Below are 27026 nucleotides of genomic sequence, written 5' to 3'. Positions count from 1 at the left end.
TCCTTTTGGCAATCTTTGACATAACAAAAGTCTTCAATTTTCACAATTTTGGATTTTTGATTTTCTTTTTAAACAGAGAAGATATAAAAACTATATTTCAATTTTTAAGTTTTAAGGCAAAGTAAATTTGCACAGACTATTCAACCACAGATGTTAAGTATTTGGTACTTTTTCCTCTGTCAGATTGGCTAACAGAACATCCAGAATCTATTATAATGTGTGTGATTTAATTACTGAATTCAGAACGTGGTGTCTAGTCAGCACATACCCTTAGGCGAGAGACAGTCAGTTAGCTTGGCTGCCAAACATACTAGAAAATTCCTGATAGGGAACAAGTTAGAGACATTGTTCTTTCTCTTCCTACAAATGCAGAAGGAAAGAAAAGGGAGGGGAAAGAAAGACACAAACAATCAGCCATTTTTTTTTAAGATCAGTAGTAAAAGTGAAAGATCTGAGAGCTAAGTGCAGGAAGTTAGCTTTTGCAGTTAGCTATTTGTTGAGAAAGTTAATGCCAAAGTCAGCCCACAAAAAGAACACTGTGTGTCGTTTTTCTTTATTTTTAAATCCCCCCCTCATTATTTTCAAGAGAAGCAAAATTGAAAGAAGAAAATGAGGTTTGCTTACAAAGGTTATGTTCACTGGCTATCTGTAAAACAAAACATCAACAATTCAAACCAGGCTCATGTCACAAACGTGGTTCACAATCTTCCAATTCAAATGAGACCAGATCCAAGGTTCCAATTATTAAACCTTCAGATTATATCATGATATAACTAGATAAATTCATCTTATCTACTTCAATCTTCCATGCTCCAAAACAAGTCTGAAGAATACAAAATACCGTAATGACATACAATATGAAAATGCACTTTAATAACAGTAATACTGTAGAGATACAAAGCACTAGGTCACATTTATTGTGCTGATGGGACGGTGCACATTCTAGGCTAATAGTTACTAAAGATGTAATCAGCCAGAACGCTGACTTTTGTCTGGGATCTGCAATACAGTTAACAAATAAATAAACAATCACTTTAAGAATATAAAACTGCCATTTTGTTGTTTGGCCATAAAATAAAGAATTTTGTCATTTTATTGTGCCTGCTGGCAAGTTCATACTAACTGTGTTCCTCGGATCACAATTTGTGAAATTCAAAGCGAGATCACCAAAATGGTTCAGTAATATTCAGGATTCATGATGGAGGGAGAATATTCCTTTCTTTGGGCAGAAGACATGGGTAAAAGTCCCACCTATTCCAGACGTGTATCCTAACATTTCTGAATAAGTTGATTTAAAAAAAAAATCTAGGGCATAGTAGTAGTGTCTCTATCCCTGGATCAGGAGGCTCAGGTTCAAATCCCAACTGCTCCAGGAGGTGTGTAATAATTTCTCTGAACAGATTGATTAGGAAAAAAGTTAAAAACAAATCTACAGGCAATATTTAAACGATCTTCAAAACAAGTAGGGTAAACAATGCTCAGTTGCAACAAGTTCACACCAAGTCTCACCAAATCATGACGTCCGATACAATGAAATTGAAAGCAAGTCTTCAATTTTCCCTGCAGTATTAAAGACTTGATTTACCAGTAAGACAACTGCAAAAGCAATGGTGATCAAATATCTTAAAGCATATACTGACACCAAATTAAATAAAACAACTGGGGATCAGCATCTCTGCCATTGCAATTTTGCCAGCATAAAGAAAATTCCAGATTGCCCACTTAAAATGTACAATCTGGTTTAGATATACATTTCTTTTCAAAAATTATTCAGTGTAGCGGTACAGGATTTTGATGTGGCAAATAATGACACCACAGAGCATAGTCAAATGTAGCTCTTTAATCTATGAATCTCTATACAGGAAGCTTCTGCTCAGCTGGGGGCCAAGATGAGAAAGTAAACAAAAAGGACTGGACACCACAAGCATGCAGACTTCCCACCTCAGACACTGAAACAACAGAAAGAACTTAGAGGGTTGTCTATTGAGGCATTTTAGATAGGAAAAAATGCACAGAATACATTATCAGGAGGCAGAAAATAAGAACCCAAAAGAGTGAATTTTTTAAAAAAAGAACTAGAAGTTAAGATCCATTTTAATTATATTTAGTAGATGTTTTATACCCTGAATTCGAAGTTCCATCACCAATTAGAAGTCACCCAGCAGTTACAGAAACAGGGAGATTACTGTAACTGACTTAATTCATTCAGCTGACAGGTTTCAGAACACACAGTAATCATACAGCTATAAATTCCATTTATTCTCCAGAAGAAAGAAGCCAAAATGAGAGGGCCAAGGAAGACAAAATGGAAATCCCTTTCTTTGTAGTAAGATAATATTTCTACTCAGTGATATTGCTACTGTAACACTCAATACCACTAGCAACTCTACGATAAAGGAACACTCTTTTTAACATTAATTCAGCATATAGAACTTCTAAAAAGTTGAACAAGATTCTAATTCATGCATTTTTGTAATTACATTATTTTTGAGACAGAACCTGCTCTTCGGAGAGATTTCAAAGTTACATCTTAAAAATTAAACAAACATTCATTAAACAGCACATTAGCCAGTTAACATCTCTGAATATTGTGGTGTTCTCCAAAAGGATGGAAAGTGCCTTAATTGGAGAACCAGGGCTTATGCTCTGACACAATACTGTTACAATAATTAAAATGCCATGTTCCAACAGTGCAGTTCAATTTTGCCTTATTCTTAGCACCCTGTGCGGACAGAGCGAGGGGTTATTCATTTGCAATAGACTACCACCCACGTCTTGAGATAAACATTATCGTGCTCATAAATCAAATGTATTACATCCAATTTAAATGGATTACAATAGTTGCAACAGAGAACAAAAGGGCATATTTCAGCTGTGTTGCTGCTTCACCCCAACTAATCCTCCCCTTCCTGCTAGCTGACTGCCAAACAGTCCAACTGCTGCACTTGTGTTCATAACTTTGTGATGCCAAATATAATGTTTCAGCAAAATGGTCCTGAAAAGAAAGACTGAACAATCTGTCATTTTTAAACAAGGAGTCACAATTTTTGATTGGAAACATTAAAGGTTTTTTTCTGCACAAGTTTGAGATTGTATGGTATCTTGAGACATCGAAAATGAATGCCTTCTTACTTTGGCTACTTTGCAGTGGCATCCAACAATCCAACTTGGATAGTGGGTCAGTTACTGGTGCATCATCTGTATTTTGCACCAAAAGATCTAATTTCTGTCTACAGTTGGTCCCTTTAGCCAGGAATTAACTGTTGCTAATCTGCCTCCAGTACTGGGAATAATCACTTGATACAGCACTGCGGTACACTAGGTATCCCTTCTCATTTCACATATTTTAGCTTTGACTCTTGGCTCCACCTAACAGTTACATAGGTAACTTAATCTGTATTCCACCTGATTACTTTTAATCTCAACTGTTGTTGGTATCTACTGCAATAGTGTAACTTCACCTCCAATGCCCACATCCTTGCCCTAAATAAGATTGCCAATAAATTATGAATAATTTATACTTTAGGTAACTAGAGTAGGGTGCAGATAGAACAGATATATACCACTATTCTTAGCTGAAGTTAATATACAGGTCTCTAAATTTTAAAAAAATTGAAAAGATCAGGGTTTTAACTTACTTCACCATCGGATCTCTTTTTAATTTCAACTCCTATGAAGGGACTAGAAAGGGGTCAGTGACACTGATTAGTCCAACAAATTGTTTTTGTAAGTGAGATATGGTTGCAAATAGAAAAGAAAATTTTAAAGGAAGGTTTTCTCAGAAATATTACTCATTTATCAAAATGTAACTGGTTAAAATGTGGGAGCTGGTTTAATCTTATTTGTCATAAATAAACAATGCAGGGATCTAATAAAGACAAGAATATACTTATAACCATTTATCATGGGGTAGAGGAAAGAGGAATCAATATGGGATATTAATCAATTGTTTTCATAATTTGAGATAACTGGCTGTATGATTTCTGGCCTTCTGTTTTAAGTTATAAAAGGATTCTCTGTTCCCAGTCAAAGAGGATAATGTTAGCCTCAGTGTAATTGAGAACAAACTTTACAACATGCACATGTACATTAAAATCACATCCACTCAGTAATTATTAAGATAAAACATTAAAATATAGTGCCCAAATCAACAGAAAAGATCAGACAAAGGAATAATGTGTCAACAAGACACAAAGGGACACTTTCCAACACAATGCAGCCAACACAAACAACGATAGTTGAGTTGGGGCCAGCAAACGGCAATGTAACCTATTAGACTGAGTTCATGATTGCTTTATAGATGAGCAGTCCATTCTGCTACTTGACCCTTTTAGGCAGGTCAAATTTAAATTTTAAAAAATTATTGCAGTTTAAAGGAGTTCTGATGTAGCCATCAGAACATGTACACATTTATAGCAGACAATTTTCAGTTTTGTTTCCTGTAGAACAAGTTCTTTTTAAATACTATTTTCTAGCCCTTGAATTTCACCTTCCAAAAGTGAAGAATAGGGTTAATCAAAATCTTTATCATTCCAGCTGTTCAGTTTCCACGTCCGTTTAGCCAAACCTGTAGGCTGCCAGGAATGGGAATAAATTTAACAACTTACATTAAAAAAAGGAGACAATAATGAGAATGGATACAATTATTATAAATATATAGACAAGTGCCAGAAAGCCTTCCTCAGTTGATTGGAATCTACCCTACCTCCATCCACCTGTGCCATATCCTGGTTAAATAATGTTCTGTATCCCACAGGGGCTGGGGAAATCCAGTGGGTCTGGCTGAACCCCGAAGATTAATTCTAAGAGAACAGATTTTACCCAACTGTAGGAACACCAAGACAATATCCACTATGTACAAGTTATAAAACATCCACATATTAACCAACAGTGAATACTTCATTACACCAAGACCACCGTATTTTAGTGCTATTTTTAAAAAAATCAACTTTATGTACAAAGTTATTCAAAGCACTGTATTTCAAGCTGTTTGATCTTGAAATTTTAAATGATTTTCCAGTGGACCAGCCCAGTCAACCACTGGCGTTTTCATTCCCAGAACAATTTGCTTACAGTGGAAATTATTCCACCTCTGTTGTATTTGTATAGAATATTGTATGGGAAGAAAAACATTTCGCACAAAGATAAATACTCAGCAAATGCTGAAAAGGAATTGGCTTTAAATTTTCTGCCAATGCAGAAGATTTCACTTTGGTTTTACCAGCAGATATTTGGCTCCTTCCATTCAAGCTGTCACAGAAAGAGGTTTCTCAGCTTCCTCCGTTCAGATTGACATGCATTGTGTAGCAGTCTCCTCTCCAGTTTACTGACCTTATAACGAACTCCTTGGATAGGGGTTCTTTTAAATTGCTCTGATCTTGAGAATTCTGTAGTGGCTGGAGTTTCTTTGGCCTTGGAGTTGTCAACTATATACAGTGGTACATAATTGCACCTGTTCAACATGATGTTCAGAGAGTATTTACAATCCACCTGGAAAGGAAGTCATTTCCGGTGGCCCTAAATAAATCCTTCACCATCTGTCAAGTTTCTCTGAATCTGCTGCTTGTCATCCATATTGTCTCCAGCAGATTCATTCTCCTCACTGGATTCTATGTACACAGGCCAACTGGCATCTTTGTCCTCCTTCTCCTGGTTCTCCAAAACTTGCTCAGTCTGACTTAGATTGACTGGTGATGTCTCCTCATTAGTAGTCATCACACATGTGCAGCTGTCACAGAGGCCAAACCGTCTTGCACCATGCTGTAAGTTGCTGGTAAATGTTCTCCTGCACCCTTTGCAGACAATTGGTCTGTTCGAGCGATGTACCTGATGAAAACAGAATTCAATGCAGTTCAATTTTTAACACAGATTCTTTAGTCAAATGGAATACAATAGCAATGCAAAAAAAAAAATAGGAAGTTAACTAACTCGTAAGCCACAATATTTATGTTAATAAATGGTTAAGTATATTGGCAGATATTTATGGACAATTATGGAAAAGAAGTCACACTTATGTCAGAGACTAATCATGATCACACCCAACGTAAAAGAGTGGACAGTAACCAGAACATTTAGTAGTAAACAGGGTTTCAGATTGCATAGTTAGGTGTGGTTTGAAGATGATTTAAAAAACATCTGCAGCAATGAACAAACTCCCATATTCATCCAAGGACACAGCAAATTTATGTAATGCTGACAACCAACGTTTAAAACTGAAAGGTACTTCAATTCAATCTTTGGCTGGTCTTGACTTTGACTGCTTTTATACTGGGTGGTAGTATTTTTCATTGATGTAACACTGACAATACAACTCCAATAATTATCCGATTTCATTCCAAAATGTGCAGGGTTAGAAACAGACACAACCACTCCATAGCGAACTAGACCAAACAGCTGAAATGAAGAGAAGCTGAAAACAACAATACCCTGGTGTTTTGTCAGTACAAGTTTCTTAAATACATAAGACTTCTACGGAGGTTTACAAAATCCAAATTACTTACAAGAATATTGCATCTAATTTCTGAATAGCTTTAATAAAGGCGGCAAGTGCATCTGCCTTGCTACATGTTAGGTCAGAATATGGCTGACACGAATTTGGGAGACCTTTCTGTCCACAGAACTGACTAGACATGCAGCTTTGCATTGGAAAGAAGCTTTAGGTGCACAATGCCTCATACACCTGAATCTGGTATTTCACAATGAATGTTTTTCAGGCCCTATCCAGACAGTCTCTCAGGTATATTAACATTGGCCACTTTCATAGCAGTTTAAATATCTTGCATTCAGCAATGCAACTGTAATACCCAATATCCAATTGTAACATAGGTATAACAATAGGAACTCCTTATGACCTGAACAGAATATTAGGTCTTACACACGTCTCTAATTTTCTGAAGACAGACTGAAACTTGTTAGTGAAAGAATCCACATACTATTGATGTTTTGCCCTAAAGACAGCAGGCACACTTACAATATAACATATATAAGCAAATACATCCCAATTTCCCCATTTGGCTATCTCGGTATTGCTTTTTTGATGAGCCTTCCAATTTTACCTGGTTTAAAGGTTTACTCTCCAACTCATTGGTTGTTTGAGTGATTGTTCAAAGTGACTTTTTGACATTTTCAGTGATCAAATCAGAGGACAGTTTCTAACTCCTTTTCCTGTTCTGTCATTAAGAAACAGGTTTGTCATTAAAACAGGATAGGTCACCTTCTACCTTGGGTTGCAGGTTTAAGGAAAAACATCTTGCGCTGTTCTCAAAATAAAGTTGAGCTACCCAAGCTTAACAGACACAAGATGGGACATTTGACCCTTGAAGTTTCAGTCTGAAGAGACAATGAGCCATGACATTCCACATCTGGATCATTTCATTTCAAAATTTCAGATCCTAAAATCAGAGACTTTTATAATGAACAGCCTGTGTGAATTTTGTTTTGAAACATAATATGTAAACAATACTCATTTCCAAACAGTTTCCAATGAAAAATACTGTCAAATTACTTAAGACAATTGGCCTCAGCATGTGTCTAAAGTGTAAAAAAGGGGTTAAGGTGTTTAGACCAGGGGGTGTTATCCAGTAATTCTTGGTAGAAAGTTCATGAAGGTATCAGAGAGTACAGAATTATGATCATCTATGAAGCGTGACAGTGTCAAATAACCTAGTGACATATATTGTGGAGAGTCAGAAATGTAGAATGAACATTTGTTTCCTATCTTTTCTAGCTTAATCTCTTGCAACTTTTTTTGCAGAAACTGCCAAACCAAAGGAATCAAACTAAAACATGAATACACACAAAATATTCAAAAAGGGAAAAAAGAGAGTAAATGATTAAAACAGAAAGCTATAACTAAATAGCATTCACTGAAACTTGCCTAGTTAATCACAAATATTCCTGAGGTTAAAACATCCAGGAATCATAGCACCAAGTGAAGAGGGTACAGGTAAGAAACAAAAATATCATGGTAATAAGAATTTAATTAAGTCGGTCATGGATTACTGAGAGCACATTATACACTGAAACAGTGGAAATGAAACTTTGGACTGCATTTGTAGACAACTTAAAGATGTAAGCAGTAACTTTGTAAATTTTAAATAGATTGGGGCATATAAAGCATTCATGATGAAAAAGAAACCTTTTGTAGTGGGGTTTCCTTTGTCAATATTTTGCTACTTCAAGGAAGGAAGTATTACTCAACATAGAAACCACAAACATAGGGAAACATTTGAGAAACCATGCCCACCATTTCAAAAGGTTCATCTTTCACTGGAAAAGGGAAAGAAAAGAATATAAAAGAAATAAAATGAATATTAGCCAAATTAAACACATGGCAAAATAGTAATCAGAAGTGTAGGTGAGTATTATATATATTTAACCAGGGATAGGGGGTGCAAGAAGAGACACAGTTAGTCCAATGTGTACACAAATGTTTAAATAAACAAAGGTTTAGCAAGGCAAGTTAACAAAACATATTAATAAAGCAAACAAGACTTTGAATTTAATAAATAGAGACACATACTATAGCAGAAAGTTATGCTAATCCTTTATAAAAACTGGCATCAAATGAAATAGTGTGTCCAATTCTAGGGTCCACACTAAAGAATGAAAGACGACTCTGGATAGGACACTGAAGAGATTTGCTCAAGTGTGGAGGAATTAGAGTTATACAGATAGACTTAAAAATTCAGGGTTATCATTTTGAGAGGAGAGAAGGCTAAGCAGAGATGTGGCAGTGATGTTTAATATCATGAAAGAATAGGTAAAAGTAAATAAAATGTATAGTTTCAATGTGAACAGTAAACGGTAGAGAAACTGGAGAGAGCAAGAGGAAAAGTTTTAGTAAATCATAAGGCTTTGAAATACATTCTCTCTTAAGGTAATTCAATGGGACGCTTCGAAAGGGAATTAGATAATTACTTGAAAAAGAGAAAGAAAAGACAGAAAAATGGGGAAAGAAAGGGTGTAGGCTAATCATAGTTTTCCAAAGAACCACTACAGAGATAGTAGACCAAATGCTCCCTTCAGTCCTGTATTATTCTATAGTTCCATGACTCTAGCAAGATAAAATGGGAATCGATGCATAAACCAATGAAACCATATCCAAAAGCCATACCAGCATACATACTTAAAAGACAGGCTATGTTTGACTAACGTTATAGAATTCTTTGAAAAAATTATGGAGGGTAGTTAAAAAGAGTGGATGCAGATCAAATATATTTTAAAAACCAATTTAATAAAATATAGACTCTCAAAATTGTTACAGAGCTGAAGGAGACCACTCAGTCATCATACCTGCACTGGCTCACTAATGAACACTATCTTGTGATGCCATTCTGCCGCCTTTTCCCAATAACCTTGCATATTGTGTCTATTCAAATAATCACCTAATGCCTTCTTGAATGCTTCAACTGACTTGTCTCCATCACTCTTCCAGGCAGTGTGTTCCAGACCCAAACCACTAATTGTGTGAAAACGTTTTTTCTTCACATCACCTTCGCAACATTTACAAATCATTTTAAACCTGCGTCCTCTCATCTTCAACCCTTTCGTGAATGGAACAATTTCTCCCCATCTACTCTATCCAGGCATCCCATGATTTCACAAATGTCAATCATGTCACCTCCTAGCCTCCTCCTCTCTCCAAGAACAATCCCAACCACTGCAGTCTATCCCCACAATTGAACCTTTTCATCTCTGCAACCATTCTGTAAGCCTGTCCTGCACCCTTGCCAATGCATTCACATCCTTCCTATAGTAAGGCACCTAGAACTGTACACAAAACTCCACTTTAGGTCTGACAAACGTTTTCTGGGTTCAGTATAATTCCCACACCTCTATAAAGCAAAGCCCAGGCTTTGTAGAAGCATTATTATTACTGTAAGCTTTATTAACTATTCTTTTCACCTGTTCTACTGTCTTCAGCGATCTATGCAGGTATACACCAAGGTCTCACTGCTCTTCCACCTATTTTATATTGTTGTCCACATTCTTCCTACCAAAATGCATCTCATACTTCCCCACATTGACTTTCATTTGCCACCTGTCCACTCACTCCACCAGCTTATTTATTTCATTTTGCAGTTCTATATGTCCTTCTCTCAGTTTACAATGCTTCTACGTTTTGTATCATTTGCAAACTCTAAAACTGTCTCCTGCATACTAAGATCTAAAATCATGAATATGTCCATGTATCAGGAAAAGCAAGGGATCAATTCTTAATGCTAGAGAACTCCAATACAAACAACCAGCACAAAACAAAACCCACTGGCCACTACTGTTTCCTATTTCTCAGCAAATCCCATATAGATGTCACCAAAGATGTCACCATAATAATTCCATGAATTATTATGTTTCTCACAAGTCTATTGTGTGGCCTAAGAATACCTTTTCAAAGTCCATACCAACAGTATTACCCTCATTGCTCCTTTCTATTATTTCTTCAAAAACACCAGCAAATTGATCATACTATTTTCCTTTTAGAAATCCATACTACAGCTTGCTTAAAAAAAAACTTTTCCATGTAACAACTAATTCTATCTTAGATAATTGTTTGCAGAAGTTTTCACTTGGTAAAGGTAAAGAAAGTTATTCAGCTCCTCAGGTATGCTTCTTGCTTCCAAAGGTAAAGCCTTTATGGTCCATTATTAGCCCTACTCCTGTTACTATTGACATGCCTATGAAGACTTTGAGATTACCTTTTACCTTTGCCACCAGTCTTTTCTCATAACCCCTCTATGCTTATCTAATATGCTTTTTCACTTCTCCTCTGAATTTTCTATATTCTTCTTGGATTCTCAATTGTATTTGCTACCTAATACCTGTCATAAGCATTTTGTTTCTTCATTATTGCAATTTCTATGACCGTTCTCATCCATGGAGCTCTGGATTTCTTTGTCCTCCCTTTTCCTTTTGAGGGACGACACCTTGACTGTACCTGAATCATTTCCTCTTTGAAAGTAGCCCATAGTTCGGCTATAATTTCTTCACAGTAACTTTTTGTTCCAGTCTATCTGACCTAGCTCCATCCTTGTCTCAAGGTTCACTTCAGTTAACGATTCTTACTCTAGATTGTCTAAAATTATTAGATATATGGCAAAAATAATGGTACATACATTCTAGTACTTTCCTTAAAATCCATGTTAAACTGACACATCCTCAGTTACTGGTTTTCGTTTCCTCCCTCCCTTTGTCAAATAGAATGAATTGCATTTGTAATTTTTCAATTTACGGGCATGATTTAGACACTTTGGAATTTCCTTATCTATTTCCCTGATCATTCTAATGGAAATCTTAAGGTACACACATTTCCAGCTCCTGAAGTCCATTTTTTCCTCTCCCTTTACTTAGATTTCCCTTTGCCACACTTCTACGGTGAAAATGAATATAGAATACTACTATTTAAACAAACGTATCATTTTAGTTTTCTTTTTCTTTAGCTGGTCAACATTCCTTTCCACCACTGATTTCTCTGAATACGGTCATGAAAATGTTTGCTGGTAAGTATATTATGCTTATTATTTTCACAGTATCCCACTGTTGCATTTATTACTCTCCCAGTCCATTGGATCTCCATGTTAAATTGTCTTCCTTTTGTTAAAGTTTTTTCTTTTACAATACTGCTATCTCTTCTCTTACTTGTTGATCATATTTGCTGAATTTTTTTTAAGAATACTCCCCACCATTTGCTGTAGGATTACCCATCATGAGCTCAGCTCATTTTACTGGGGATATTTATAACATACAACAGTACAAATGGAACAGCCTGCAATGTCTGCAATGACCAACATGCCATGTTAAATTAATCCCATCTGCCTGCACTCGGTGCGTATTTCTCTATGCCCTGCGTGTTCATGTGGCTATCTAAATACCTCTTAAATATTATCATATCTGCTACCACCTCGTCTGGCAGTACGTTCCAGGCACCTGCCACCTCCTCCTAAAAAAAATGCCTTATACATCTCCTTTAAACTTGCCCCTCTCACTTTAAACCTATGCCTCCTCATATTTAACATTTCCAGCCTGGGGAAAAGACTCTGCCTATCCACCCTATCCATCCCTCTCATAATTTTACGTACAGCAAATGTTTTCTTAACCAACACCTATGGGACCAGGAAAGTGCCAGTTGATCCAATATTCTGGATGATGAAGAAGTCCAAATAATGAATGTAAAAGGAAACACTAAGTAAGAGAAACGTAATGCAGGGGGTATACACATAGGTTTATTTACAGCCTAAGTCACTTAAATTACAATGCAAGTTTGCCTTAAATAAAACTTACTGGCAGAGAGCCTTCTCACTCCCACTCTGAACTGACTACTGAGATATTGTAGCATTTAGGGAGAAATTGATTCGAAATTGAATCAACTGTTGATATTGTTCAATTGAATGGTCACACGAAATAAGTATATTTACACTAAGGTAAATAAATAAAAACTATAATAATCATACAGAATAATACAATAAACGCAGTATGAGATACAACATTTTTGCTTGTTTATCAAGCATGCTGGTTCATAAGATAGCAGTTAAAACAAAGTTTACTGTATTTCTAGAAGATCGCCTCTCTGCCCCCAACGCGCTAGTGAAAACAAGCCACAATGGTCCAACCTCTCCTTCTAGACAATACATTCCAGTCCAGGCAACATCGTGGTAAAACTCTTTTGCACCCTTTCCAAAGCTTCCAAATCCTTCCTACAGTTTGGTAACCAGACCTGCAAACAATCCACCAGATGTGGCTAACTCAAGTTTTTTTTTAAACAGCTGCAACATGACTTGCCAAATTTTATATTCAATGCCCCATCCAATGAAGGCAAGCATGCCACACACCTTCTTTACCAACTTATCTGCTTGTGTTACCACTTTCAGGGAGCTATCGACTTGCACCCCAAGATCCCCCTGTATGCTAATATTCAATAGACAATAGGTGCAGGAGTAGGCCATTCGGCCCTTCGAGCCAGCACCACCATTCATTATGATCTTGGATGATCATCCACAATCAGTATCCTGTTCCTGCCTTATCCCCATAACCCTTGATTCCACTATCTTTAAGAGCTCTACCCATTTCTTTCTTGAAAGTATCTAGATAATGGCCTCCACTGCCTTCTGGGGCAGAGCATTCCATATATCCATCCACCACTCTCTGGGTGAAGACGTTTCTCCCAACTCTGTTCTAAATGGCCTACCCCTTATTTTTAAACTGTGTCCTCTGGTTCTGGACTCACCCATCAGTGGAAACATGCTTCCTGCCTCCAGAGTGTTCTATCCTTTAGTAATCTTATACGTCTCAATCAGAACTCTGCTCATCCTTCTAAACTCAAGTGTATACAAGCCCAGTCGCTCCAATCTTTCAACATATGATAGTCCCGCCATTCCGGGAATTGACCTCAAACTCACGCTGCACTCCCTCAATAACCAGAATGTCCTTCCTCAAATTTGGAGACCAAAACTGCATATAATACACCAGGTGCGGTCTCACCAGGGCCCTGTACAGCTGCAGAAGAACCGCTTTGCTTCTGTACTCAATTCCTCTTGTTATGAAGGTCAGCATGCCATTAGCTTTCTTCACTGCATGCTTGCTTTCATTGACTGATGTACAAGAACACCTAGATCTCGCTTTACGTAACTTGACTCCATTTAGATAGTATTCTGCTTTCCTGTTCTTGCCACCAAAGTGGATAACCACATATTTATCTACATTAAACTGCATCTGCCCATGCATCCATCCACTCACCTAGCCTGTCCAAATCATGCTGTATTCTCATAACATCCTCCTCACATTTCACCCTGCCACCCAGTTTTGTGTCATCAGCAAATTTGCTGATATTACTTTTAATGCCCTCGTCTATATCATTAATGTATATTGTAAACAGCTACAGTCCCAGCACCAAACCTTGTGGTACCCCACTGGTCACTGCCTGCCATTCCAAAAGAGACCCATTTATCACTACCCTTTGCTTCCTGTCAGTCAGCCAATTTTCAATCCAAGTCAGTACCTTGCCCCCAGTACCACGTGCCCTAATTTTGCTCACTAATCTCTTATGTGGGACCTTATCAGTCTTTCTGAAAGTCCAGGTACACTACATCCACTGACTCTCCTTTGCTGACCTTCATAGTTCCTAAGGGTGCTGCTATTTACTGTATACTTTTCTCTTGTATTTGACTCCCAAAATGTATCACCTCAAATTTGTCTGGAATAAACTCCATGTGCCATTTCTCCACCTAACTTTCCAACTGATCTGTATCCTACCGTATCCTTTGACAGCCTTCCTCACTACCCACATCTCCACCAATTTTCATGTTGCTTGCAAACTTACTAATCAGACTACATTGATTTTCCTCCAAATCATTCATACATATTACAAAGAATGGAGGATCCAGCACTGATCCTTGCAGAACACTACTGTTCATAGATTTCCAGCCAAAAAATCATTCATCTACAACTACCTTCTGACTTCTATGACTAAGCCAATATTGTATCCAATTGCCAACTCACCTTGGATCCCACGTCCTTCTGAACTAGCCTATCATAACGGACCTTGTCAAATGCTTTAGTAAAGTCCACGTAGATAACATCCACTGCCCTACCATTAATATCTTGGTCATTTTGTCAAAAATCTCAATCAAGTTTGTGAGACAAGACATTGCCTGCATTCTTCTCCAAATAAATAAAATCCTGTCCTAAAAACCTTCTCCAATAATTTCCCTATACTGTATTGATATAAGGTTTACCAGCCTATAATTTATTGGATTATCCCTGTTGCCCTTCTTAAACAAAGGAACAACATTGACTATTCTCCAGTCTTCTGGGATATCACCAGTGGCTAAAGAGGATACAAAGATTTCTGTCAAGGCCCCAGAAATATCCTCCATTGCCTTCCTTATTATCCTGAGATAGATCCCTTCAGGCCCGGAGACATTACCAACTTAATGTTTTTCAAGACACCCAAAACCATCTCCACCTTAACACCGAAAAGCCCTAGAATATCAACATAACACTCCCCAATCTTACCATCATCCACATCCTTCTCCATGATGAATACTGATGCGAAGTATTCATTAAGGACCTCACCCACTTCCTCTGGCTCTACACAACTTCCCTTTCTCCTTGGCTGGACCTACCCTTTCCCAAAGTACCTTATTGCTCCTAGTATGTTTAAAGTGCCTTGTTTAAGTTCTTTACTCCTTCCTTTTACATTATTCAAGGAGCTTGTGTGATTTCAGTTTCCTAAACTTTTCACATGCTTCCTTTTCCCTTTTTAACTAAACTTTCAATACCCCTTCTCATCCAAGGTTTCTGAATATTGATATCCTTATCTTTCATCCTCACAGGAACATGTTAGTCCTGAACTCTGACCAACTTGATCTTTTAAAGACTCTCACATCAGACGTCTATTTACCCTCAAACAACTAACAATCTCATTTTGTCCTTTTCTGCCAAATATATTGTAATTTGCTTTCACCCAATTTAGCTCTTGCACCCAAGGACCAGTGTTGTCCGTATCCATACCGATCTTAAAACTTACAGAATGATGACCATTGTTCTCAAAATGCTTCTCCACTGAAACTCTGATCACATGGTTCATTCCATAATACAAGGTCCAGTATGGTCCCTTCCCTAGATGGACTATCTGCATACTATTTCCAGAAACCCTCCTGGGTGCACCTAGCAAATTCTGCCCCATCTAAGCTCCTGGCATTAAGGAAATCCCAGTCAATATTAGAGAAGTTAAGAATTACACAGGCCTGTTGTGACTAAAACATATTTCCATCATCTTCCCACATACCTAATCCTCTATCTCCTACTGGCTAACGGAGGCATCTCATCATAGCAATTGCACCTTTGCTATTCCTGAGTTCTAGCCATATTGCCTCACTGGATGAGCCCTCCAAGAACTCCTCCCTTAGTGCAGGTGTAGCATTTTCCTTAATCAGTAATGCAATTCCTCCACCCCTTTTGCATCCCTCTCTCACATCTGAAACATCTAAACCCTGGTATGTTAAGCTGCCAGTTCTACCTTTCTCTCAACCATGTTTCTGTAATGGCTACAGCATCATACTCCCATATACTTAATACAGGTTCTAAACTCATTTGTCTTACCTTGTTTTAAAATAAATGTACTGCAGACCTCCAGCTGTGCAATGTTCATTAACCTGGCCCTGCCTGTTCTTCCTATTAGACTTACTTGAAGTTTATTGATTCCTACATTGTCAATGTTCTCAGGGTTACCATTAATCAGACATTGAACTGGACTCACCAGACAAGTACAGTGGCTACAAGAATAAGTCAGAGACTAGGAACACTGCAGCAAGTAATTCACCTAATTCCCAAAACCTGTCAACAAGGCACATCAGGAATGCGATAGAATACTCTGCACTTGCCTGAATGAATGTATTTGCAACAACACTCAATAAGGGTGACACCAGCTGGGACAAAGCAGCCCGGTCAACTGGCACGACATCCACAAAATTCAGTCTCTCCACTGATGCTCATAGCAATCTCCAAAATGCACTGCAGAAATTCACCCAAGATCTTTACAGAGTACCTTCCAAACCCACAGGTACTTCCATCTAGAAGGGCAGCAGATACTGCAGAACACCACCACCTGCAAGTTCCCTTCCAAGCCACTCACTAGCGGATTTGGAAATATATTGCCATTCCTTCACTGTCGGTGGATCAAAATCCTGGAATTACTTTCTTAACAACATTACAGGTCTATTTACGGTACACAGACTACAGCAGTTCAAGGAGGCCACTCACCACCACCTTCTCAAGAGCAAATAGGGACAGGCAATAAATGTTGATTCAGCCAGCAACACTCATGTCCACAAGGAAGTAACAAAAATACAAAACAAAAGTAACAAAGATGTTGGCAGGCAGGTAAAAATAACAGAATGTTGAAAAATATTTCTTGCAACAGGAAGCTATCCTCAGGTGGTTCCAAAGCGATCTGTGTTGAAGGGACCTTTTTTAAAAATACCATAAAATTTTACTTTAGAATGAAGACCAGATTAGGAAACTGTGACAAGAACAGTGAAAGGTTCCAGAAGGGCCTCGACTGGATACTAGGTGACCGGCCACTGTTCAGTAAAGATAAGTGTGAAATAAGGGAACTAAATGCTCTTAAAACAGCAACACTTTAAATGGAGTAGAAAAACCTTACATGTAGATATATTCATCAATAAAAGTGACAGTTTGCAGATATCATATTGTGAAAATAGAATCCATAATTCTGCATCTAGTGGCATGTACTATTGAAATAAGGAGTCAATGTCAAATTTGTACATGTTCTTAAGTTCAAGTTACAATAGAATGTTTAGAGTTTTGAGCATCCCATCTTATGAAGTACACTTTCTAAAAGCAATGAGAAACATGCAGTAATCATTCACTCAGAGCTTATTAGGGACGAGCAATTATAGCTACAAGCTTGAGAAGTTAGACCGTATTAAGACTATAAGAACCACAAGAAATAGCAAAGGGAGTAGGCTGTTCAGTCTCTTGAACCTACTCTGCCAGTCAATAGAATCATAGCTGACACAGCTGGGACCCAGGGAGGAGAGACACAGAGGGAGGGAGTGATACACAGACTCCGATGGAAAGGCAGGGTGAGAGAGACATACATAGGAGAGGAGGGGAGAGAGACACACACACAGAGGGAGAGAGAAACAGAGAAACCAAAGATGCTTATAATGCAGTTCTCTACCAAATAACATTGTTGAAGCAAGTGTACAACTATGTTTAACATGAAATTTGTTGATGAGAGTGTATTAAATCATATAGGAAACTACAACAGTGGGGCCAGTGTGAATTGAATAAACAGCAATACTGAAGAAGAGATTTTGATCAAATTACCCTGCAATATGGCGTAACATTCTAAGCTTTGAAAATCATCCCAAAGTAGAATAGCAAATTAGGATAAATATTGTAAAGGTAGAAGAAAATAAAAAACACGAAACCAGCACATCAGCTAGGTATAAGTACCATCCGTGAACGTATTTGCTTTAGTAGCCTAAAAATAACTTCACACGGTGCTTTTTATGACCTTAGGACATCCCAAATTCTATTAACTGCTTTTGAAATAGAGTGACTGCTGTAATATCAGAAGTGTGGCAGCAAATTTGCACGTCAATCTCCTATAGGTAGCAATGCCATAATCAGATCGTCTGTTTATATATGATCTAAGGGGAAAATATTGGCAGGAAAGACTCCAAAGCTCTTTCTTGAAAATAATGTTGTGAGAATTCTTGTATCAACTTGTGGGGCAGATAGGGCATCATTTTAAATGTAACAGAAATGGCAAACTCTACACTTCAGCAGTTGACTGACAGTCTAGACTTACTCAAGTCCTTGGATTGTGCCTTGAATTCAGAGTTTAAATTGGTCAAGAATGACTGTAAAAATTAGGTGCTGAAGAAATATGATAACCAGACATTGTGAATGTTACGGCAAAAGATTTTACCTAATAACCATTTGAATGTTAAAAAGCTAAAATATGCAAACATTACTCACACTTAAAGCATGGCTTCGGAGATGCTCAAGTCTGGTGAACCTTTTTCCACAGGTTTCACATGGGTATGGGCGCTCTCCAGTGTGTGAGCGCATGTGTCGTTTTAGGATTCCTTTCTGCTTAGCTGTGTAAGTGCAGAACGGGCACTTATAGATCTTTTTTGGCACAATTATTCCATTCCCTAGAAACAAAAATCATCAGAATCATGACATAGAAATCTCAAGTCAACCACTCAGTACGGAGGGGGCAATGTGATAGCCAATGTGGAGAATATTGTTTAGAAAGCAACAATAGGAATACATCTTCATCTGAAAAAATGAAACATCAAGTGCATCAAAAAACATTTTACAATATGATGGGAATAACTCCAAAAATCAAAATATAACTGCATTGTTCTCTGTCAAAGTTCTGCACAATCTTAATGAAGTATTCCTGAAAACTGCAGACAATCATTACTTTGAATCTTATAGTATTTCGTTTATATTTATTTTCACTTTTTACTGCACATTTAACAGGTGCATCATGGGATTAGTTCACAGAATACAATTACACCACATATTGGCAGCTCCAGATGATGCTACAAAATGTTAGCTTACCCTGTTCCCAGCAAAATTTCTTCGACCACTCATTTCTTTTCCTGAAAGTATTGATTGTTTGGTGAAGCATGGTTCTGCAAATGCCAGAACCTTGCACAATTGGACATCATCCATGCAAATGGCTCAATGGTAAAGGACAGCAAACTGAAGCATTCATTATTGAAGGCCAGACTAGTCATCACCCAAATCTCGAGTCATAATACAACTTACTCAACAGATGACAGGTAGAACGCAGGGTCATCTTCCATGCCCTTCCTAGGTGTGTTAAGCAAAACTGTAGTGACTTATTGTTATCCCTAAGGAGCTCACCTAACAACACAAGCTAAAGATCGAATCTCAGAATTTCCATGTTCAATGAGAAGAAACACATTATTTTGTTGTAAAATGCAATAAAAATATGAAATACATCTTGAAAAAATGTTGTGGGCTACCACATGATACAAAGGCACTAGACCAGAGAGACTACGTTACACAAACTAGGAATAAAATCTGTAAAGTTAGTTAACAACATTTATAGGAAAGGAGATGGGGTAAAAGAAAAGAATCAGGTTCAAGCTTCTGGATGTTACCAGATACTTCCTGTGGGAAAATACTGCTCATTATTCCCTTGACTCCCACCCTCCATAGTCTAATTGCTGGAAATATCCACATTCTATGGCTTTCAATTCTTAAAATGTATAATTAGCAGCCCTTCAGCAATTTAATGAGTGGAAGGAAAGGAATAGCTTGTGAGACTAATTTAGTATTAGAGTCAGACATAGTAAATGTAGCATCACCAATGCTGCAGATCTACAGAGCAATGTTTTTGAAGTAATCCAATCTCAACTATTATAAGAATGGAATATTCATGCCCTCTCTCCCACACACTCTGGTTCACTACAGATTGCACACTTTATATTTACCTTCAACATGCTAAGCAACTATCAATCATCAACAGTTGCTACTTTGCCGCATACCTGTATAATCCCGCATTAAATATCTGTGGTCAAAAACACATACTGGGAATCTCAGAACAGTGTCCTGGAACTTGTTTACTTCTATCACTCAAGGAGCAGGGCAAGCAAGAATAAAAATAGGAAATAGTTTCACAAGGATTTCTGCACACCTTTCATCTCATGATCAAGCTCTTCTAAAAATCAGAAGGCTAAGGCAAGAGATCACCAAATAGGAATGTGGTACCAAGAGTCACCATCATTCTTCAAAGGCTTTGACATCATTCCTAAATTGTGGTGCCCAAAGTTGGATGTCATACTGCAGCTGAGGCCTAGCCATTGTTTTATAAAGTTCTGCTGTACCTTGGTTGTTTTTGAATGCAGACCATAAAATGCAGGAGCAGAAACCATTCAGTCCATCAAGTTTATTCCACCATTCAATGAGACCAAGACTGATCTGATTACCTTCAACTCTTTTTTCCTAACTTTACCCCATAACCCTTGGTTTGCTACTGATCTATTTTAGTCCTGAATATTCTGAGCAATCTGACCTCGACAGCTCTCCACGGGAACAATTTCAGATTCACTTACGTCAAGTAAGAAATGCCTCTGTCTTAAATGTGCAATCACTTATTCTGAAGTTACATCCTCAGATCCTAGATACTCCCACAAGGAGAAACAACCTTTCCACATCTACACTGTCAAGTCCCCTAAGAATGTTGCACGTTTCAATAAGATCACCTCTCATTCATCTGAATTCCAGTGTGTACAGGCCTAACCTACTCAACCTTTCCTCCATAAGCAGTTCTTCTATATCCAGAATCAGCCCAGTGATCCTTCAAAATGGGTTAAAAACTGGTTAGAAAAGAGGACACAGAGGGTGGAATTGAAAGCAGCTTCACATTGTGGATAAAAGCAGGTAGCAGTGTGCCACAGAATTCTGTTCTAAGACCACTGTTATTTTCTGTGTATTTAGATTTAGGAATGCATGGAAGTGGGAAGGTAATGGCATACTGATATCATCACTACCTAGTTATTTGGATGACTAGTCCAATGTTCTGAGAACCTACGTTCAAATCGCTCCATGACAGATGTTTAAATTTGAATTTAATAAATATCTGGAATTAAAAGTTCAATGATGACAAGCAACCATTGTTGTAAAACCCCATCTGATCCACTAATGTCTTTTAGGGAAGTAAAGCTGCTGTCATTACTTACATTTGTGTAACAGAGACAGTTTTTTCTGTTCAACAAAGAGTCACTGGACTCGAAATGTTAGTTTTATCTCCACAAATGCTGACAGATCTGCTAGTGTTTCTCCAGCACCCTATGTTTTGTTTCAGATTTCCAAAAACCATATTCATATTTATAATTTTTTTAATGTTGAGGATTTGGGCTTTTGGTTTTGAATTAGTAACCAGTGGGTTTTGTGTGTATTTGCCTCATTTGATTTGTAAATATTTTTGCTGCTATTTCTTTTAAAACTGGCTTTTGAAACCTGGTTTTAGATTGAATGGATTTTGTCCAATGTGAATTGATTTTTGTTTATTTCGATTATTTTACAACTTAACACAGCAAATAGTGGGATTCAAGGTTTGTTAGCATACTCTGGAACTTCATTTTTTAAAATGATGAAGGGAAACACAGACTGCCAAGAGAGTGAGACATACTGACACTTTAGTTTCACTTTTGAGTGAGGCAGTCCTATAAAGTCCTTGGAATAAGATGGGTGGGTAGAAAAGTGCTAGAGGGAAATATGTATATTGTGAAGTAAGTTACTTTAGAGTGAAGAGTGAGTGCAGGTCCCAGATAGTTGTGTTGCAATAAAACCCTTAAGAGATTATTTAAAGTTGAGTGCATTTAAGCAGATATGTGATAGCTTCTTCCTGGTATTGATCGCATTTCCAGTCTAAATGTTGTGATTTCAACTGATTTAAACCTACTGAGGTTTAGGGACAAATTACTGCAGATACTGGAATCTGTACTGAAAACAAAAAAATGCTATAAATCACAATGGGTCAGGCAGCATCCGTGAAAATGCAGAGCAGGCTAACCTTTTGAGTCTAAATGACTCTTCATCAGAGCCATCTAGACTTGAAACATTAGCTTGCTCTCGCTCCACAGATTCTGCCTGATCTGCTGCATTGGTTTAGAGATTCTGGTGCAATATTAAATGAGTGGTGTTTTGTTTCTTTTCAATTTATAAAAGGAGTGTTTTGAGATTAATGGCATTCTGCTTTCACTGCGTGCTTGCATGGATATTCCCTTGAGGCTTTTCTGCATCATCTTCACAACAAACATTCCCATATTGGATCATCCACAAGATCTGGAAATTTTACAATTGTTCCAACATCCAAATCTTTGCTATAGATTGTGAACAACCAAGCACTGATCCTTGTGGTACACCACTAGTCAAACCGAGAATGATCATATTTTCTAGACTTGTCTCCCCATTATCCAATCCTCAATCCAGCACAGTATACTACTCACTCTGTTGTATGCTAATTTTGTTTACTAACCATCAATGTGGGAGTTTACCCAAATTCTTCTGAAACACTGTTAGTAACATCTTTGAAAAACATTTATGAGGTTTGTCATATGTGAGTTACCTTTCATAAATCCATGTTGATGCTGCCCAATCAAACCATAATTTTCCAAGTGTCCTGCTATCGCATCCTTTATAACCAATGTTAGTATTTTCCATTGTGCAATACTGGCATCTAACTAACAGTTCCAATGTGTCTGTCTGTCTGTCTCTCTCTCTCTCTCTCTCTCTGTCACTGGGTGTATTGTTAACCATACTGACCCTTATTTACTGGAGTAATTTTAAACTAAACCGGATGGGAATTTCTGTGGGTTTTAAACAAAAAATGTCTCACTGTCACTTTATGGCAATCTAAGATAAACTAGATTGACATTTCCAAACTCTTTAAGTGTTGATTCAATTAACTTCATCCTTAGTATTACTTCAGTTTCACAAAGGAGCACATAGTGGGCAACAGAATTCAGTGTTTCCCATGTTCTCATGTAGAAAGGCACATTGGATGGAAAGTTTTCACTATACCAAAATTACTGGATTAGTCGTCAACGTGATTTCACAGTATCTAAATTACTGATTAGTCATCAGCGGTAGAAGTGAATATGGTACATTATCAGCATACAGATTCCCTAAATAAATGCAAATCTTCCTAGTGTTACCAATGTAATTAGTTTAGATACTGATTAGCAACATGGATCTCACCTGCATCCTCCCCATACCAATCACTCTGCACATCCATCATATTGGAAAAGGAGCCCCCTCCATCCTCTGGACGGGCCCCTCGGGAAAAGTGCTGTATCAGATCCTCCTTCCGCTGGACATTCCCTGTCCTCAATAAAACCTCTAAGAATTGCTTCATCTGATAATTTTCATAGGCTATTTCCATAGCTGGGGCAGCCTGCAGCCTTTCCTCAGCCTGATCTGTGGCAGATGGTGTAAACTGTCGGAAACGGTCAACTGATTCCACTTCGTCCTCGTCAAACTCAACTTTAGGTTCTGGAAGTTTGGGTAGTGATGGAGGATGAAGTTTCTCTGGAGAAAGGTTGTCCTGATCTTTCTGTACAAGATCTATGGGATGATATGAATTGCACTCATTCCATGTTATGCTTTGATTATTGTCAGGGCTTGATTCCTGTTGTTGAACTGATGAAACAGGGTTTGGACATTGATTTCTACAAAAAGACACAGCATCTCCAAAGGCTGCGATATTATTCCCATTCTCCACATGATTACAGTTATCATCTTTCTCATCTTTCACACAGATGTCAAGAGAAGATCTGATATATAGTTTGCAAAAGCTGACTACATCAGTCATCTGCAGGTAACTAGCAGCTGACATCACTTCAATGACATTTTTACTGCAAAGATTCAGCTTTCCAGAATAGAGAAAGTCCAGTATTATGGAAAAGGCCTCAGATGTAACAATGTCCAGGGAGGCAGTGCTAGGACGTCCACTATCATGGATGTAGTGAATCAACAAGGCTCTGAAGTACCCACTGTTAGCAAACAGAATATTCCGGTGAGCTTTGAAAATTCTCCCTTCCACAATAATACTGCAGTCACAGAAGAAGTCCTGCTTCCGCTGTTCATTTAGTTCTCCCAGAAGTTTAGTGTAATATGATGTGATCTCCATCTTCGTGACCAGGAATTTGTCAAAAAATGTTTCCTTAAAAGATCAGAAAAGGATTTTTTTTTATTGTTTTCAAAGACAAGAATATTAGTTCTACAGTTGGAATTATTTTTCACTTTGGCACACAGTTCAGAATCAAGCAATTTCAAGAGCAAATAGAACAAAGCTCTACTGAATAAAGAAAGTACTATTATAGAAAAGATCTCACATCACAATATTCAAACGATAAAGCTTCTTTTACTTTGTCCTGAATATATACTTTAACCCCAATAACAGCCCAATTCCCTAGTACACATTACATTTTTCACTTCGCACACTAGATTTTTGTACACCATCAGTATCCTAGACACTAAATTGAGTCTGAGATGGATTATGAAGACTTTTGCACAATACAATTATGCTCCCAAAAGCCAAAATACTTGATTGGTACTACAAGAAAGAATGAAAGGACCACCAGATCAGTATTCACAAATGCGAAGGTTATCAGTAATTGTATAGAAATTAATTGACTGAACCATTGTTATTGCAGGGGTGGGTACTGCAGATGCTGGAGATTAGAGTCAAGATTAGAGTGGTGCTGGAAAAGCACAGAAGGTCAGACAGCATCCGAGAGCAGAGAGAGATAAAACGAAATTGACATTTCGAGCAAAAGCCCTTCATCAGGGATGATCCTGATGAAGGGCTTTTGCCCGAAAAGTCAATTTTCCTGCTCCGCTTTTCCAGCACCACTCTAAGCCTGAACCATTGTTAATCTCAGTTAAGCACCCATCAATGACCATCAATGAGTCTTGAAATACCAAAATAAAATTGAACAATGAATTTGATTCAGAAAAAGAGACACATAAATAAACATATAATGTCAGATAAACTCAATGTTCAGCAATAATTTTTAAAAGTTTTGAACTACATAAGTGAATAGGAACAAATCAATTGATATAACCATAGCAGAGATCCCCAGAGCATTTCGGTACAAGAGGGTACGCTAGCACTCACCATTTTCAATAAAATCCATTAAGAAAAAAATGCTGATTACAGAACAGTGGTAATACATCTGACAAAAAAAAACTTGCTCTTACATTATGACTGCACACAAAAAAAACCTACCATTTATAAAACAACACAATGTTGAAATTGCTTGACATGGCAGGGCTAGTTTTTTTCATTTAACTACTGGTTTCAATTTAATTTTGTTTCCCTTAATCACAAGTTTTAAAATAAAGCTCTTCTGACTCACTTTTGAACTTGAATTTGGAAAACTGGATAACAACAAATAGTAGAATAATTATGGAATCCCCAGATTATGACAACGATATATTAACACGAACAAGCCTGTACTTAGGAAACGCCAATTTTGCTATTGTTTCAGGACCAGTTCTAATGGGCTAGTTTGCTTAAAATATTCGGTCCTTGACATTCCTTATGACATCATAGGAATTTATTTGACCCACTACACAAATCATTTCTGAGATAAACTTCCTACCAAAACCCGGATCCATCAAATGTAATCCCAAAGATAAGAAATAAAGATTAAACGGTGTCAGCGATCTAACTCTCCTGCAGCAACATACCACTTAACAGTTGCAATGAAGACCACAACAGGTCAGACTTTAAGACTACACACTCTCATTCGCTTCAGCAAACATCCCTTTCACTTCATTTGTTATCTCATTGACTTGTAATAGGCCAGAATCACCCAACTGACTCCATATTTACCTTTGCTTCCTTTGGCCAAAGCAAAATATCTCACCGACGCCCCCCCTCACCCACACACTTCACCAACCTAACCTGTTCTCACACCGGAACTCGCTGCTGCGTCCATTGACTGACAACATCCCGTACCAATAGGAAATCCGAACTGGGGAGAGGATGAAAGAGTTAGCCAATAGAAGTGGAACCGGTGGGCTGGCCGAATCGGTCAGCATGTTAGGTTGTCGGCAGTTGCTGGCCTGGCGGGCCTCCGCATCAGACTCACTGTCGGGAACTGTAGTTTCCCTCCCTATTGATCGCTGTGGCAACCCGGCAGAAAAGAACCACAACTCCCAGCGTGCAGCGCGCTTAGACATCTGGTCCACGTCAGTGACGATAAGAGGCTACCGGTCCAGTAATGGTTTCCGTTTAGTTCAGTGACCATCGAATGGAACCATTGAGAATAGAGCAACCGCCTGTTAATGTACTGAAGCTTGAAATAACGTTGGTGACATAGAATGGGTAACAGCACAGGAGATTATTCGACCAGTCATGCCTGTGCTGAAGAATGTCTTCAGAAGGAGTAATTCACCCAGTGCCACTCCCCAGCCTGTTCTGTGTCGCCATACAATTTTAAAATAATGATCTAGTTCCCTTTCAAAAACCCTAGTTGACTCCGACGTTTGGATTGCTATTATTTTCATTCGTGCATTGAAGGCTCTTTGTCACAATCCTACCGCATTTGCTCCAAAACTCTTTATTACCCCTGACTTTTACCATATTTGATATTTCGATGTGATGTACCACTATATTATTACCACTAAAATGAAGTGCTTTGATTCCAGTGCTGACAAACTTTAAAAACAGAGTAGTCATAGGAAAGAAGAGGCTTTTTTTATATACTGGTTGTACAAGATCACTTGTTTCAATCCACTTTTACCCCATTGCACTGCAATAGTTGTCTCCAGATAATTTGCAGTTCCTTTTTGAAGGCCAAGATTGAACCTGCTTCCACCACACTTTCAGACGGGTGCATTCCAGATCCGAACAGTTTAATGTCAACATTTTCCTCATGTTGACTTTAATTGTTTTGCTTTTCACATTGAGCTGATTTTTAACTGATCTGATGTATACCATT

At 37.9% G+C, this 27026-nt stretch overlaps 1 protein-coding gene across 4 annotated transcripts; it reads right to left on the bottom strand.

Annotated features, from left to right (window-relative positions):
• Nucleotides 1-1825: 1825 nt before the first annotated feature.
• On the bottom strand, nucleotides 1826-26011 carry LOC140453617 (zinc finger and BTB domain-containing protein 8B-like). Of its 4 annotated transcripts, none has more exons than XM_072548469.1 (4): nucleotides 25916-26011; nucleotides 23275-24238; nucleotides 18508-18686; nucleotides 1826-5826 (listed from the first exon to the last, which is right to left on the bottom strand). In XM_072548469.1, the coding sequence occupies exons 2-4, from the start codon at nucleotides 24203-24205 to the stop codon at nucleotides 5518-5520; spliced, it is 1419 nt and encodes a 472-aa protein (XP_072404570.1). In that variant the 5' UTR covers nucleotides 24206-24238; nucleotides 25916-26011; the 3' UTR covers nucleotides 1826-5517. The 4 variants fall into 4 exon arrangements, with proteins under 4 accessions (XP_072404570.1, XP_072404571.1, XP_072404569.1 ...); XM_072548470.1 differs by lacking the exon at nucleotides 25916-26011 and adding an exon at nucleotides 25771-25852; XM_072548468.1 differs by lacking the exon at nucleotides 25916-26011 and adding an exon at nucleotides 25307-25397.
• Nucleotides 26012-27026: the final 1015 nt, after the last annotated feature.

The sequence above is a fragment of the Chiloscyllium punctatum genome, chromosome 27 (genome assembly GCF_047496795.1).
Source record: "Chiloscyllium punctatum isolate Juve2018m chromosome 27, sChiPun1.3, whole genome shotgun sequence".
Lineage (NCBI taxonomy): Eukaryota > Metazoa > Chordata > Chondrichthyes > Orectolobiformes > Hemiscylliidae > Chiloscyllium > Chiloscyllium punctatum.
The sequence above is the reverse complement of the archived record's forward strand: the minus strand, read 5'-3'. Positions and strand labels throughout refer to the sequence as shown.

Bases quoted from the DNA above. Each gene is read 5' to 3' on its own strand.
- LOC140453617 (XM_072548468.1), bottom strand. The intron at 18,687-23,274 runs GTGAGATCCATG...TTTTGTTTCTAG, and splicing joins TTGGTATGGGGAGGATGCAG to GGAATGGAATAATTGTGCCA. The intron at 5,827-18,507 runs GTGAGTAATGTT...TGTTTTCATCAG, and splicing joins TCCGAAGCCATGCTTTAAGT to GTACATCGCTCGAACAGACC.